The sequence below is a fragment of the Lissotriton vulgaris genome, chromosome 2_2, assembly GCF_964263255.1.
Source record: "Lissotriton vulgaris chromosome 2_2, aLisVul1.2, whole genome shotgun sequence".
Classification (NCBI taxonomy): Eukaryota; Metazoa; Chordata; class Amphibia; order Caudata; family Salamandridae; genus Lissotriton; species Lissotriton vulgaris.
In genome coordinates this window covers 157,770,816-157,788,201 of record NC_141688.1, presented here as the reverse complement: position 1 = coordinate 157,788,201, position 17,386 = coordinate 157,770,816, and the positions used below count along the sequence as shown (strand labels likewise).

Below are 17,386 nucleotides of genomic sequence, written 5' to 3'. Positions count from 1 at the left end.
ATACCAATCATGGACAACCAATTACCATTATACTTTACACAGGGAACACTTGCACTTTGACACTGTGACACTATTCAGCAGTGGCAAAGTGGCCAAAGCATCTCAGTTGTCGACACCATGTCAGAAAAAAGGTCTAGGGGATATCAAAAAGTTTAGGGAACTGTAGCTAAAAAGGGCCAAGTCCAACACCACTCAAGTATGTATACTTTCATTTTCATTTGGTGGGACAGTCCATTATACATTCTTCATGTAGAAGACAGATGTGTAATGTGAAACTAACAATAACGACCAGGGTGTTAAATCCTAAGCCCACCCCATCATAAATGCTTCAATTTACATGAGCCCCAACCTAAGGCAGCATAGGAGAGTTCAACAACTTTGATTTGGCGTACACTATTACACTATTATGGCGTTCATGTGCAGTGGATGAAAAGTGTTACAACCTGTGAGAAAATGCACCTTTTGCACCTTTTTGCTCTGACCCCTAAGATATGTATAAATTGGCATATTTAACTTTTTCATAAGGCCATAGACAAATGGTGCAGGAAAACACAGTGATATGAAAGTTACATTTCACCCATCGTGTATTTTTTTCTCCATATTTATGCATTGGGTGTGGTTTATATTGTGTTGTGTTTTTGACTTTTTACCTTTTTTGCGACAACTAAATACTTAACACATTTTCAAAAGTTAAGCCTGTCTGCTCTGAGCCTAAGCTTTCTGGCGTTTAGATCAGGTTTAAATTTCTAAAACCTTTGACTAAACATAACAAATCAGTGACTGCTCAATTAATATTCTTCTTTTTCACACAACCCCCTTTAGGCTTGGTAGGGTCAATGCCAAGGCAAATTATTTCACCAAGACTCACTAAGGTGAATTTTTCAGTCCAACAAGAGTGTTCCCACCTTATGTATACTATGTACCACTGTAAATAAAGGGTGACCATATATTTAGAAAGACTTCCATTCTGTGTTTTAAATTATATTTAAACCATTCATATGCGACTGTTTTGCATTTTTCTACCACCCTTTCATAATGGGTAGGCAGCTGTGGCCATCTTTGATTATCAGTATGCAAAGTTTGGCTGGCTCCCAAGCTTTTGCTAGCAAGCATCTTATTTGGCCCATAATTTAGTCGTACAATGCAGCATAATCAGTGTCTTAGTTGGTAGAAGGGCAGCTCGATATCCTTACCCTATCTGTGTGGCTCAGACTAGTGCACACAAAACAGTTGGACCCAAAATACAACATAGAGATATCAACACTCCTGTCAGAAAATCGTCCAGATTTTGCAATGAGGGTATCAGTAATATTTGAACTTAGGCTCGTCCACCACCCAGGGAATCCTAACAAACCCCGACATTTGTGGACTGGGGAGTCAGGGTGGTGTGACCTGCAGATATCCCATACATTTGTCTTACCCACAATGTCCTTTAAACCAGAAATCTAAATGTCAAATTTGAACAAAAATCTCAAATTTTCCCCTCATTTCAGTGACAAAAAAATCCAGAAACTTTCTAGATCCACACAATTTCTACCACTCAACATTCCCACACTTTTCCAGATAAAAACAGTACCACATTTGTGTGGCGTTGCCTAGCCCCATCAACACAAAATTTGTAATATTATTATTATTTAAACTTACAAAGCGCAGCTGTTACCTGAAGAAGGCTTCCTGGTGCTGAGAAAAGGCCTCAAAACCAAGAGGGAGACATCATTATTTCCTGCCTGGTTTGGTGATGGGGTAGCTTTGGTATTTGGGCCCACGTTAGGCCATCATCCAATGAAACCTACCAAACCCAGAAATTACTGAAAACGAGACACCCAGTGTAGTCCAATGTGGTATGTCATGTGTGGATACCAATAGGTTTTCTTACCCTGCACACCTCAATGTTTTCTAAAATCATTCAATTTCTTCTAATTTCTGTGAAAAATACCTCCAGAATCTGTGTAGACCCACACAATTCCTACCACCCAGTGTATCCACACTTCTGATAAAAACCATACCCCACTAGTGAGGCATGTGACAGGATCAGGATCATACCAGGGACCATGCGAGTCAATGAGCTGGAGTAAATAAACTTACAGTGCAGGAAGGAAAAGAGATTACTCCAGACTGCAAGGGGCAATAAATAGGGCAAGGGATTCTTGCAGAGGTGAATAGCTTAACGGCAGAGATATTAAAAAACAAATGAAAATAATATGCAACTTCATTGAACTTTTTTCATCAATACATAATTGTACCCTCCATACATTTACAGAAAATTGTAGCATTGCCATGTGGCCATGTGAAGTTGGCACTAGTGCACTTGGACACCTGTTAAGTCATAGCTTACTCCACAGATACTACTGCCAATTTTGGTGAATTCCAAAATGTAGGAAACAACCCTGTTAGTAGTAATAATTTACCAGTGAACATTTACCAGTTATTTGGGAAGTGGGCTGCAGTCAGTAAGTACCTTTTGGGCACTGCTTTATTTGAGTACAATTAGCTGACGTTTTAATTTTAACTTGCATACCTCATATAAAGTGCGCTATAATTTACTTATACATAAAAAAATCTTTTTATCACTATGAATCATTTTTTTCTTTTGTTTTAAGTAAAGAGATATGCGAAGCAAATGAAACCATCATGTGCCCGATGTGTGAACGTAACTGCTCACTGCAAAGACTTAACGAGAGCTGCATCTATGCCAAGGTAATATTTATATTAACATTAACTGCTCCATGTTTTAACGGCTGTTTTTCCTTTTTATTATGCACTCATTGCTGAAAGAGTAAGCACATGCATGAGTTCCTTTCAGATAGTAACATAGGAAAGTCATCAAGGGCCCTAATGCAGTGTAGCTGTATAAATGCTTTAGTCTTAGCTACAATTATAATCTGTGCACCTTTTGCTCTCACCTCCTCTTCCATCACACTGCTAGCCGCTGTTCCCCAAGGAAAATAAGAGCACCTCTCTGGTGACTCATGCATAACACCAAAATGCCTCACACATATCACAATTTATAATCTGCTACCCATGCATTCCCCCACCACGCTGCCTACTACCTGTCTGAAAATGTGCTTCTGCACTCCACATCTGGCTATGAAGTGCTATTTAAATGTAACAGTACAATGCAACACAATATGACTTCCTCCCACATCTGGTTCTGGAATTTCCTTCCTTACCCTTCACAGGCCGCAAGATGTCTGGGGTGACAAAAGGCTGGTGTGAAATTCTTTGTGAGTGCAGGAGGTGATCATATTGAAGTGAACGTGTGGTAGGTAACAGCTCCGCCTCACCCATCCTGTCAAGATTTGGCATCCTTCCAACACCCAGCCCCCTCTGTGACACTGTTTGGGAGGAATATACAAAGACCAACTGCCAACTACACCAAGTCATGTGACCCAAAATATAGGCAGAAGGCACCAAATAGTTAGGACAAGAAAATGCCAACTTCTAAAAGTGGGATTTTTGGAATTGTGACTTAAAATCTACATTTACTATTAGAGAGGATTTTAAATTACAATTCTTAAGAGACCAAACATGACATTTCTATCTGTTCCCAAGCAAACGTTATCCCTTATTAAGTGAAATACGGTAACCCAATGTTAACTTGTAGGAGAGATAGGCCTTGCAATGATGAAAATGCCTTTAGGAGTTTTTTACTACCACAACATGTAAAACGTAAACTCACATGTCCAACCTTTTAAATACATTACACCCTGCCCTATGAACCCTTAGGACCTACCTTGGTGGTGCCTTGTATGTATTAAAAAGCAATGCTTAAGCCTGGCAAAAGGTTTATTTTGCAAGTCAAATTGACAGTTCAAAACTACACTACAGGCTGCAGTAGCAGGCCTGAGACAGGTTTTAAAAGGCTACTGTAATGGGTGGCACACTACTAGGCCCACTAGGAGCATTTAAGTACCAGGCCCTGGGTACATGTAGTGCCACTTCACTGGGTACTGGCATCATAGGCATGGGTCTCCCTTCCTCTTTTCGCTTCCTATCTTATATGTTGGCTGGATTTAGATGCTCTGGGTGCTGTGCCACTGCTAATCAGTGCCACAGCGCGAATGCTCCCTGTATAAAGATGACTGTATGAATTGGGATAACCATAATTGGCTCGTTTGGTTTACCTGTCAGTCCCTAGTATATGTGCAACCAAATACTGCTGTTGGGCCTGCAGCGCTGATTTGCGCTACCCACCAAAGCAGCGGTTAAAGTATGTCTGTGTAGCATGTTCTAATAGCGAGTTACCCTCCATTTCACTGTTTACTATTGTGAGGTTATCCGTTTTCATAGGCCCGAACGGGCAGGATGAGTATTACATTCCATAATCCTACCTGCCCCCAGGAACCTGATAGGAAATTCGAATTTGATATGTTCAATCTCAGGACATTGAGATATATCTTTTAGTAAGGATCATTTGTATATCCCGCGTTTGAGAATGCCTCTTCCTGAAACTAGGTTTTTTCTTGCCTAAGCTTTCCTGTAGGCTTTGCTAGTATGTGTATTGGCCATCTGGTTTTGAAGCAGCAGGGCCAGCTTGATCAGAGCGGGCGCGAGAGAGAGATCGGCATTCAGAGCATGGGGAGGGGTGACTCTGATCTGAGCAGGGCCGTGCCTGGCCAGGTGAATGATGGCTTCACCTCCCACTGGGCATCTGATAGCAGACCCCCTGATTCTCAAAGGGCAGGATGTCGCCTGCTAAACCAAGTGCTCCCCGATCCCACCGAACTTTAGAGAACAAAGAATTTTTAGGTATAAAACGCTGCGCTGAAACCTTTTGCAAGTGTGTTCCTTCTGGATGTCAAGACGAAACTCTATCCGAGTGAACAGAGGAAAGAGCTTTGAAACTTTCGCCAAGCTTGCTGAAGAAACTACCCGAGGGCCTGAATTGAGAGCGCCTCCTGCTGAAGTCTCAGGGACATTAGACTTCACCCCGTCAACCATCTGAATTCCTGTACGAGAGATTCTACTTGCAGGTGAGGCCTCCATCGAGTAATCCGGAGCCTCTAGTTCTACTGTAAGGAACGTGGATTGGTAACCCTTGTTAACTCTGTGTTAGCCGCTGCAGCTAAGAGAGAGCTGAATCCGCTAAGAGCCTGTCTTAATTTGAACCTTCAGAACCTTCGCTGAATCTGTGTGGGCTGCTGCAGTCAAAAGAGAACTGTAGCCGCTAAGTGCCCGCCGTTGTGCCAGCCTGGTCAAGATCATCCATTGTCCTGTGGGCCGCCGCAGCAAAGAGACAGCTGCTGCCGCCGAGTGCCCGCACTGATGTCAGCTGGGCATTTTCGTGAATCACCCTGTGGGCCGCCACAGCTAAGAGAGAACTGCTGCCGCTGAGTGCCCGCACCATTGACAACTTTGCATTAGCGTGATCTGTCCTATGGGCCGCCACAGCTAAGAGAGAGCTGCTGCGCTGAGTGCCCGCACCTTTGCCAACTTCGAACATCATCGTGATTCATCCTGTGGGCCGCCCCAGCTAAGAGAGAGTGGCTGCCGCTGAGTGCCCGCACCTTTGCCAACTTTGCATCATCGTGATTTGTCCTGTGGGCTGCCGCAGCTAAGACAGAGCTGCTGCTGCTGAGTGCCCACACCTTTGCTAACTTTGCATCATCGTAATTTGTCCTGTGGGCCGCCGCAGGTAAGAGAAAGCTGCTGCCGCTGAGTGACCGCACCTTTGCCAAATTTGCATCATCGTGATATGTCCTGTGGGCCACCGCAGCTAAAAGAGAGCTGCTGCCGCTGAGTGCCCGTACCTTTGCCAACTTTGCATAATCGTGAATCGTCCTGTGGGCCGCCAAAGCTAAGAGAGAGCTGCTTCTGCTGTGAGCTTACCACAGAGCTGCACGACGAGAGTCATCGCCACCACCGGGCTGCTGCAGCCGTGTGCTGCTGCCGCTGAGAGCCCGCCTGTCCCCGAGAGCCCGAATTATTGTGAGTGCACGTGGAGGACCACTGCAGTCAAGAGTTGTGGTCGCTGGGAGTCCGGTTGTCACTGTCTCAGCTTCTTCAAGAAGCTGCGTGCTGTTTCCCCGTCCAACGGCAGGTATCTGGTGCTCAATGGGTCGCGTAGGACTACGCCTTGAACTCAGTCAGTGCCACGGTCTGGTGAATACGTTATTGCCTTTTTAAGTCCATACTGATTTACGTGCATGGTGGCTTGTTAAAACGCTTTGAGAGTCTTATGTTAAAACTTAGATAAAGATACTATTTTTCTATACCTACTTGAGTTGTATCCTTTTGTGGTGTCGTTACTGCCTTACTGTGGATGGTCATAAATGCTTCACACACTGCCTCTGAGATAGGCCGAACTGCTTGTGCTACGTTACCACAGGGTTGAGCAGGGGTTATTAAAGGGGGTAGCCCACTTGTCCTGACTTAGGAAGAAGAGTTTCTATTTGGAGGTTGGTGCTAGCCATGGCCAACTAGCGACCCCCATTTCTAACACAGGTGTACCTCAATTGTACCATGTTTAGTGTCTGTGCACATGTGCTTTACTACTGGTAAGTCCGAAAGCCAACAAAAAAAAATTGAGCAATACAGGAGGGAGGACTACCACCCATATATTCATATATGACATATAATACAAGTATTTACAAGTATTTACATGCTTAACCTTATAAAATGCAATCTGGTATTTTTAGCACCTCTATTAACTAATGTTTTGAACAATCTTGATAATTCTCTACTATCAGACTCCTGAAAAACCTCCATTATTCTACCCATTTTTAAGTAGGGGGATCACTCTCGACTCATCAGGGGTGTTACAGTCCCATTTCCATCATAGACACATCTGTTAAAATTCTAGGGAGGGTGCTGTACAAGATCAAGGAGTGGTTAAAGGATATGACTATTTTGTACCCCTGCCACTATGGGCTTAGAAATCAGGTAGGAACTGTTGAGCAATGTCTTAATTTGTCATTGGTAATTGGAAAATTTACAGTTGGTAAAAGTTCCCCTATATACTTGGCATTCGTGGACCTGACCTCACCGTTTGACTGTATTTATCATCCTAAACTATGGGAAAATCTTCTCTTTTTAGGGGATGGACGAAGCACTGGTGCACTTTCTGACATATTTGCACAAAGATATGAGGGCCAAAGCCAGAATTAGTATGGATGGAAGGGTGTCCAATGATATTTAATTTTACGGGGGTGAGACAAGTGGTATGTTTTTGCCCCTCTTTTATTCATATTATGTATTATTATACATCAATAAACTTTAACCTTTTTAGGCCGAGCCTAGACAGTAAATGCTAAACAGAATATGGAGGGTAATTTCTCCTGCCGCTTGCCATTGGTCAATTCTGGCATTGCTCTTCTTATCTCCATTATTGTTGGCTGGCCATCTGATACGTCACTTCAGTTTTGCAGGGAGCAGAACCGACCAGCTACTGTTTAGTTACACTGCTGGGCTGCTATCTTCTCTTTTAGGGACTACTTCCTTGTTTTACTTCTGCCATTTCATCCTCGGTAAGCTGTGAAGCATTCATTGTAGAAAAATCTTCTGTGTTTTCTTCCATGTCACTTTGCGTTTGACACCGCCACCAGACCGGGAAAAAACCTGTCAGTTAATTGCATTTGTTTTTCAATTTAGTGCAAACTCGATATGTAGGTATTGCAGCGCTTTTCACACCACACACCTTACAGATAAAAACATTCATTTTTGGTAGCTGTGCGTAGATTGTTATTTCTGATGAAGGAGTGGGCGAAGTCAAGGCTGCTCTCCTTAGGTCCATGACTGTGGTTGCCGTGGAGCCAATGGCACCATGCAGTGACGGTGCAGGGCCGATGGCCAAGCAGGTTCTTGTCCTGACCGAGGCACCCGCCTGGTGCAGCTGCTAGAGGTGCGGCCCTCAGAGCTATTGCCTTTTTCTATAGAAGCTCTTCGGAGCATGACCCAGGGCAAACCGGAGGCGGCGGGCACTGCAGTACGTACAGCAAGCGTTTTACACCCAGAGGTGTATAGGGTTAAGAGGAGGGGAGCCCGGATGTAGCGGCACTGAGCATGCATTAGTTTGTTGTATGTTTATTGTTGGTTGTTCCTCTTTTCTCTGCCTTTTCCAAGCCTCTCTAAAGTATGAGGCTTTGTGGAGCACCTCAACCTCAGGGAGCGCGAAAATCAATGTATTACTCTAGTTAAACTGTGCTTTAGTTCGCAGCCAATACCGTAGCTGCAGACGTCTTTACTGCTAAACATTAATATGCTCTTTTTAGAAATGCAGTCCTGCAACTGCGTGTTTACCCACTGAATCATTTCATGTTTGAAACCATTTCAAAAGGAAAAAAAGCAAACCGCTTCAGTTACATGCTTCAGGCTGGCATTATAATAGTTTTTTTTGCTTTATCGCTGTCTTTTCAAACCTAAAGTATGCAGCTTTTTGGAGCACAGCAATTACATTATAAGGGCCTCAGTTTGTATTTTAATATTTGTTACATATAAAGTGTTTTTAAGCTCTCTTTGCATAAATAGCTGCTACAATGTTGTCATACCCACATTTTTACTCCCAAGGCGTTTTAAAATGGCCCCTGCCTACATCTACTACTCCTGCACCAGAATGTGTTTGACATAAAAGGCTGGAAAGCAGTATCCAGCATCAATGGCTACTACTGCAGGAGGATTTTTTTTCTCCAAATAAGGTATTACACATTGTTTTCTGCATGCACAATGCATATGAGCTTTTAGACCTATTAAAATAAATAAAGAGACACTTCAAGTTTAATGTACCATCAAGTTCTCAAAGTATAAACCTCACATTATTTTTGATGTAAGTAGTCTTAGGCTCATATAACATCCCCAAAGCAAGACTTGCCCCTAAAACTTAGCTGCATTCTCCTTTCTTCTATTGTACCAAATGACTCATACAGTATGGGCAAGTTGTACCATGTGTGTTAGACCTGTCAGCCTTAGGGTGGTCTCCCCTACGTTTTTGCCCTTTTTGCCTCCCATTTTTACCTTACATTTTGTTGGACTTAGAACTCTGGGCGCCTCACCACAGCTAAACAGTGCTGAGGTGCGGGTGCTCTCCCCTAAACCCTTGTGAGACTTGCATATATGCCACAAGCCACTGCTACCGCAGTAAGGCTAATCCTCCATAGGCTAATATTGGGAACCTCCCCTTATGGGATAACCTCGAACAGGGACCTAATAAGTCGGTCAAGTTTGGTCTTGTTGGACTCGGGGCGGAGAACCCTTTCCAATGATATATAGGGTTTGGGCATTACTACGCTAGGGATCCCACTTTTATAAAGTGGACCTTTTCCTGCCTACACTTAGATTAGGCTCTGCAGACTCCCACCTCCCCTCTGCATACTGATAGCCTGCCTGGGTTGGGAGGTGGGAGTGGTGATTCACACCTTCTTCCCTGGGATGAGCTGTGACGGGCTGCCCACTGTAGCCTTAACGGCCTGTCTCTCGTCACTGCGACAGCTGGGTCAGGGAAGGCAGGGAACATACCAGAACTCCCTGGACTCTTCCAGAAGCCCCTGCCCCCAGACCCTTCCAGAGACTTCCACCACTTTCTAGCCCCTGGACTGTAGAATATATAAGGGAGGGTCCTAGCCTCACTTCTTTGTTACACTGCTGGACCTGGAAGAATCCCTGCTGGATTGAGGACTGCTGCGCAAGAGGATTGCCACTGGGAAGGAGGCTGACTGCTCCAAGGAACTGCTGCTCCACAACCTGCTGAGCTGCCCTACTGTCTGCTGATCCTGCCCTGCATGGGAGACTGCAACATCACAACTAGAGTGTCTCCACAACATCCCAAAGGAACTTGGGAAAGAGTCTTCAACCTTTTAAAGATTGCCTTTTTGCGACTGCACCCTTTTTAAGCTAAAGGAAACTACCTGTCCTTGGACCAAAGCATTTTAAAGACTGTCCTTTGGAACAGCAACAACACTCTCAAGATTTGCCCTGCAATGCTGTGCCTGCCATCAGCACTGCTTGCCCCGTGATCCTCCCGAGGGCTCTGTGATTGCCTCTGCTTCTGGCGCAAGCCGACTGAAACTGGACTTGAGGACACCGCCACTGGGACCGGAGCGCACTGTGTAGCGCTGAGAAGCGTAGCATTGCGTGGCAGGAGGCTCCGTCGTTGCCCCGGACTTGGAGGCACTGTTAAGCGCTGTGCTAAAGGAGCGCTGTGTGGCCGTGACCCCCACATGTGCAGCGCCTGCTGAGCCAGAGGCCCCAGGGGGAGAGGAGCCTCGCATCGCGCCCGCAACCACCACCCCAGGTAATGCCTCAGTGCAACCAGGCTGCTGGGAGGGGGCAGGGTGCGGGTTGGCCGGGTACCTGGAGTGTGATCTTTGTGCTTGGCTGGGAACCGTACTTCACTGACCGGCCTACGGGGGCATAATTACTTGGTAATTGACACTGGGGCATTTTTTAGCATTACCAGCAGCGCCTGGGCAGCCGCACTTCCTACGCTGGGAGCATCATTTCCATGAGAGGCACACTTATTACGCAACAAGGGAACTTTGGCCTAAGAACCTTCCCCAAGTGAATTTTGACCATACGAACCTACCTCAAGTGAACTTTTGCCATCCAAGGACACTGTGAGAAAGACATTACCAGCAGGAGCCCTTGGCACACCTGAGCTTTTGGTGATTTGATCAGGCCTGGGAACTGGATTCATTCTTATTGATTATTGATCTTGCTTGGAAACTAGAATCCTTTTTATTATTGATCTTGCCTGGAGCTGGATTTACCTGTTTTTGGTTCTCGCATATCTTTTAGATAAAGAAATTCTTATTCTTATACAAAACCGGTGTGGTGTTCCTTTTGTGAGTGTTTTTACTGTGTCATCGCCGTTGTGTGTTGCACAAATACTTTACACATTGCCTCTGAGGTTACGCCTTTGCTGCTCTGCGCCAAGCTACCAGGTCGGAAGCGGTGGTCCCTACTTGGACTAGGGTGCATACCCCTGCCAACTAGAGACCCCTGTTCTAACAATGTGTATGCAGTGCCTGTCTGCGGGGTGAGTGTGTGTTTGTGTGTGTGGGTGCCTGTCTGCACTGTGTCTGTGTGCAGTGGCTGTCTGCAGTGTGTGTGTGTGTGCACATGCGTGCAGTGTGTCAAAGGACTTGAAGTAATGTCAGGAAGTAATAGACTCAGTATATCGCAGATTTACCACAAACTATAATGTCTTTAATGGCTAACGTAATATAATGGATACTGTGCTGCATGGCAAAACACTTAAAAGGTCCAAAAAGCGAGACCTATTGGCTATGCCAATGCTTGTTTTAGTTACATGCACTTTGCATGTTCCCCACCAGGGACCATTACCCAGCCTGGTGATTTACATGCCCAGGCTCCTATTCCCCGTCTGAGCACCAGACTACGGTGCTCAGACCAATTACAACACTGCATTGCAGCATTGTGATTGGGTTAGGGTAGGGAGCCTGTGTGTGCCTCCAGTTCCTGGTTCTGTTCTGGGACATCAACAGGGAAGCAGAGGAGAGAAGTGGACGGCCGAAGAGGTAACTGTTTTTGTACTTGTTTTTTTCACCCCCTTTGCCAGCCTCACCACCCTGTTCCCTGCCAGCCGTCCCTGCTATTGCTTCCCCCTATCTTTTATGCCGACAACGCCTTGCTGATGATACGAACTCCAAAAGCCCTGCATCTGCTAGTGTATGCCTTTGTGGATTTCATGAGTATCCTGGATATCAATCTAAATTTGCCTGATCCAATATCATGGCATGTGGTCAAAAAAGTAAGCAGTTAGCAACCCTCTCTTTAGGTACTAACAGTCTAATATGTTACCTTTGCTGCTTCTGGGTCCTGGATGCCTCTCAAAGGAGGTCTAAGCTGTGTAGGGCGGTTGGCTCACCATGTAACCTTCCCCAGCCACCAGGAGGGGGCACTTCCTGCATATTTATAGAACTCAATGCACTCCTGTTGCAATATGGAGCTTGGATATAGGGTACTTCCAATTACAATGCTATTCAGATCGAAGAAATCAGGTTTTGTAAAAAGGTGCTGTTAGTCCCTATATACTGTTCTTATGTGATCTGCCACAAAGAACTGGGTTTCCCATATATAGAATACTATATTAGAGTACGCCCTGCATTACTGTGGTTAGAAGTATGGAGAAATGCAAAGGCCACTTTAACCAGGATTATCATTAGGGACTGTCCTGTGTGTGAAAAGGGAGATCAAATCCCATGGTTAGCAGGTGTGGAGTATGCCTTTCGAGAGATTGGTTTCCAACCTGTTTATACAGACCCTGAAAATATTGCCAATGTGAACCAAACATTTGTGCAGCAAATCCTGTTTATTCTTGAGCCTTTCACTAGACTGAATGAGAATGGGAGGAAGTCAATTGTGGCCGGTTATTTCAAATTGGTTGAAGCTAACTGGCCTACCAGCTGTCTCTTTACATCAAGAGGGCGGCTGGGAACAAAGTTTGCTGTTTCGGTTTTGGTCTGGCACACTAAAGTACTTATTATGCTTTCCACTGGGCTACCTGAGGAACCTTGATGCATGGCCCTGCCACGGTGATGGGAGCTCTGCTCAGTCCTTTGCACTTTTTTCCAAATTTTAACTAAGATACGCAACAGCACTGTTTACTTCCGGTTATCAAAAATGCAATATTAGGGATTTTAAGGTGGCAACCAGTTTTTTGCTACAAATGCCAGATGTCGAGACAAGTTTATATGTAGGCTTTATTCTGAGAGTGGCTGTTTGGACTCGGCTGTTTGGGCTCGTCTTACCATGCTCTCTGAGGGAGCAAGACCTCTGACCTCTGGTCTGAAATCTGCTCTCTCCCCAGCAGCTCCGCTGTGCTTTCCCTAGCCGCTGACCCAGTTTCGCCTCTACCTGCCTGATGTTTGAGGCCGCTGCAGGTCTGCTCCTCACTGTGCCAGTTCTAGCTGGCCAGCTTGCTCCAGCCTCTTCAGTGCCCCTCGCTGTGTCCTGCACCATGTGCCTGCCTCTGGCATCACTGTAAGTCTTCTGCTCGTTTTTGTTTTTATCCCATTGTGCATTTCTGTTTTTAGGTGCCCTGTACCCAGTTTTTCTGTGCTGATCCTACGTTGCCTGGCTCTCCCCCGCCACTCCTGCCACTGAGGCCCCTCCCCCTCACCGATGCCCATTCCTGCCTCTCAGCTGCTCGTCCCTCCCACCGGATGTATGCCGTTACAACGCATGCCTTTACAACGCGGTTTTTACAAAACATGCCTTTACAACGCATAGTGCTTTGGGGCGCTGGATAGTGAATAGTTTAATTTACTATTCCAACTCCAGTCCCCGTGGATAGTAGGGAAGGTGTTGGATAGTACATTAAACCTATTCCCTATCCTAGAGCGCCCCCCAGAACAATGTGTTGTACTTGTTTGCATTGTAAAAGTTGTGTCGTAATGGTAGTGCGTTGTAAAAGTTTTGTTGTAAAGGTTGTTTACCCTCCCACCTCCCCTACTTAATGGCAGCCCCTGCGGGGGAGCGCGAGCATGACCTCTGACCTCTGGTCTGAGATCTGCTTTCTTCCCAGCAGCTCTGCTGTGCCTTGCCTCGCCGCTGACCCAGTTTTGCCTCCACGTGCCTGGTGTGCGAGGCAGCTGCAGATCCGCTCCTCGCTGTGCTTGTTCCAGCCGGCCACCTCACTCCAGACTCTTCAGTACCCCTCACTGTGTCCTGCGCCGTGTGTCTTCTGCTCATTTTTGTTTTTTCCCCTTGTGCATTTCTGTTTTTAGGTGTCCTGTGCCCAAATTTTCTGTGCTGACCCAATGTTGCTCGGGTCTCTCCCCGTCGCTCCTGCCCCTGCTGCCCCTCCCCTGCCGACACCCGTTCCCACCTCCCAGCTGCTTGTCCCTCCCCCGTCCCTACTTAATGGCAGTCGCTGTGTAGTCGCACCGCTGGCACGCTAAAGGCAAGCCAGTTTGCGCCCGTCCACGACCTGACCGCGGCCAGTTGCAGGAACCCTGGTTCTCCGACCATCCACCGCTATGACTCAGCAGCCCTCCACGTACTCAAACCCTGAAAAACAACTATTACCAGCATTCCACTCCGAAAACAACCCATGGCCAATTCTGCTGCCACCACTGTCGCCAGACTTTCACAACCGCCCCTGCCACCAACCCAGCTGATGCCCTGGAGTACATCCTCCTCAACGTGCGCTCCATTCACAGACAAACCATTGAGATTGGGAACCTCCTTGACACCCTCCCACCAGACGTTGCCTTCTTTACAGAAACTTGGACCAATGCCTCCTCCACACCTGACATCATCATTGCCATCCCGGATGGATACAAGATCAGGAAGAAGGACCGGCACAAGCACCTGGGAGGAGGACTCGCCATAGCGCACAAAAACTTCCTCCTCCTCCCGCCCTCGAGCGATGCCTTCTCCGCCACCGAACACCTGCACTTCCAGGTCCCGACCAGCCCCAACTCCACACTCTGTGGCACCCTCATCTACAGACCCCCCGGTCCCTGAGCCCCTTTCACCTCCACCATCGCAGACCTCATCGCACCCCACGCCATTGCTTCAATAGACCACATACTCATTGTAGACCTCAACTTTCACCTACACAGCCCCAGTGACCACAACTCCACTACCCTCTTCGACAACCTTGCTAACATTGGACTGAAACAATTAGTCACCAAGCCCACCCACTGACAAGGCAGGACACACCCTCTAACCCATCTTCGCAGGGATAAACAGTACCCACTTCAGCCACACCATACAACTCCCATATACTGACCACCACTGCGTACACTTCTCTATCAACAAACCCCATGCCGCCCAAGCCTGCTTTGCGCCCCCATCCATGAAAAAACTGGAGCAGAGTCACCGATGAGCAGCTCAACTCCACTCTCAACCGCAACACCCCCACTGCCACTACTGACACCAACCTAGCAGCCAGAGGACTCCAAACTTGAATCTCCAGCAGTGCATACAAGCTTGCCCCGCTATGCAGCTCCGACAGACAGCATCACAGGAAAGCCACCTATTTCACTGCTGACCTCTAAGAAGCCAGACGCACCTGCAGACGCCTCAAGAAGAACTGGCGACACAACAAGACGCCCGAAAACGCCATGACGGAATACCACCGACACATCAGAACCACCAAATGGACCTTCATCCACAACAAAATCCTCGCCAATGGCAGCAACTCCAAGGAGCTAGTCAGCGTCATCCAGGGATTCACCAAACCCCCCAGCGAAACCATGGACATCACCCCATCCCAGGACCTCTGTGACAAGCTCGGAACGTACTTCCACCTGAAAATCAAGAACCTCTAAACTTTAATGACCAAACACCTGATGTCGCAACCACCACACCCTCCAGCAACACCAGCCAGCCCACCATCGCCTCCTGGACACCGGTCACGACCGAAGAGACCACTTCCACCATGAAAAGCATCCACTCAGGGGGCCCCCCTGGACTCCTGCCCACCGCAGATCCACCACAGAGCGGCCATCGTACCAGAATTACAACACACCGTCAACACCACCTTCACCGCCAGCACCTTCCCTGACGACTGGAAGCGCGCAGAAGTCCGACCCATGCTTAAGAAACCCTCAGCATATCCCATGGACCTCAGAAACTACCGGCCCATCTGTCTCCTCTCCTTCACAGCAAAAGTCGCAGAGAAGACCGTCAATGCACAGCTAACAATGATCATCGAAAACAACTCCATCTTTGACCCCTTCCATTCCGGATTTCGCAGCAACCACAGCACCAAAACTGCCCTATTCACCCCCACAGACGACATCCGCACCCTCCTAGACCAAGGCCACACCTAGCTCTGATCCTACTTGACCTATCAGCAGCTTTTGACACTGTCTCCCACCACACACTAGCCTCCAGACTACACAACTACACAACGTCGGCAGACAAGGAACCACCCTCGACTGGATCTGCTCTCTCCTCACCGGCAGAAGCCAACGTATTAGACTGGCACCCTTCCCCTCCGAACCCACGGAAATCAATAGCGGAGTACCCCAGGGATCATCACTCAGCCCAACACTCTTCAACATGTACATGGCCCCCCTCACCACCATCGTCAGACAACACGGCCTCATCATAGTATCCTATTCTGACGACACCCAGCTCATCCTCACCCACACCAAGGGTCCCACCACCACATGACTCAACTTCCAGGAAGGAATGCAGGACGTTGCATCCTGGACGAGCAACAGCTGCCTGAAGTTCCACTCAGAAAAGACAGAAGCCCCATATTCAGAAGCACCCCAGCAGCATGGAACAACACCTGATGGCCCACTGCACTCGCCAGTTCTGCGATCCCCACGGACTACGCCAGAAACCTAGGCATCATACTCGACACCTCCCTCTCCATGAACAATCAGGTGAACGCCATCCAGCTGTTTCAAAACCCTCCTCATCCTCTGAAAGACCTTGAAATGGATCCCCCTGAGTCAAGAAAGACAGTCACCCACGCACTCATAACCAGCAGACTGGTCTACGGAAACATCTTCTACGCCAGCATCAGTACGGCCTTACTTCGCAAGCTCCAGATGATATAGAAAACTGCAGCCAGACTCGTCCTAGTCATCCCTAGACACCAACACCTAAGAAACCTCGGATGTATGCCGTTACTACGCATGCTTTTACAGCGCATGCCTTTACCACGCAACTTTTACAACGCAAGTCATTACAACGACTTGCGTTGGGGGGCGCTGGATAGTGAATAGTTTAATTTACTATTCCAACTCAAGTCCCCGTGGAAAGTAGGGAAGGTTTTGGATATTAAATTAAACCATTCCCTATTCTACAGCGCCCCCAGCGCAAGTCGTTGTAACAACTTGCGCTGTAAAAGTTGCGTGGTAAAGGTAGTGCGTGGTAAAAGTTGCGTTGTAAACGCGTTTCCCCAGGAACCTCCACTGGCTCCCCGTCGAGAAGAGAGTTACATTCAAGATACTCACCCACGACTACAAATGCCTCCACAACACAGGACCTCAATACCTCAATGAGAGAATTGCCTTCTATGTACCCAAATGAAACCTCCAATCCACCTACCTCGCCCTTGCTGAAACCCTGTGCATCCGCAGAGCCAGAACAGCAGGAAGAGCCTTTTCCTACATCGTGGTCAAGAACTGGAACGAGCTCCCTATCAACATCAGATGCGCCCCCTCCCTGAACACCTTCAGGAAGGCGCTCAAGACCTGGCTTTTTGACTGAACGGAACAGCTGTTCCCCCCCGCCCCCCAATGCCTTGAGACCCTAACGGGTGAGTAGTGCGCTTATAATTCCCTGATTGATTTATTGATTGATTGATTAAGATGGCCCTGTTGAAACTGTAGTGGTTAAACATGACATTGTAGGTTGCCTTTTATTTTGTGTGTGTGATGAATTGTATTTTATTTTGTATTTCATATGTTTTTATATGATTTAATGGGATTTTTTCTTTTATGGATATATGATTATCCGAACA

General features: G+C 47.1%; 1 protein-coding gene across 1 annotated transcript in view; it reads left to right on the top strand.

Moving 5' to 3' along the window:
• Nucleotides 1–17,386, top strand: part of ANO3 (anoctamin 3) — a 1,465,374-nt gene that overhangs the window by 667,310 nt on the left and 780,678 nt on the right. Inside the window, exon 11 of the mRNA XM_086959492.1 lies at nucleotides 2,601–2,697. Within this exon, the coding sequence (XP_086815618.1) occupies nucleotides 2,601–2,697 (97 nt within the window). The remainder of the gene's footprint in view (nucleotides 1–2,600; nucleotides 2,698–17,386) is intronic.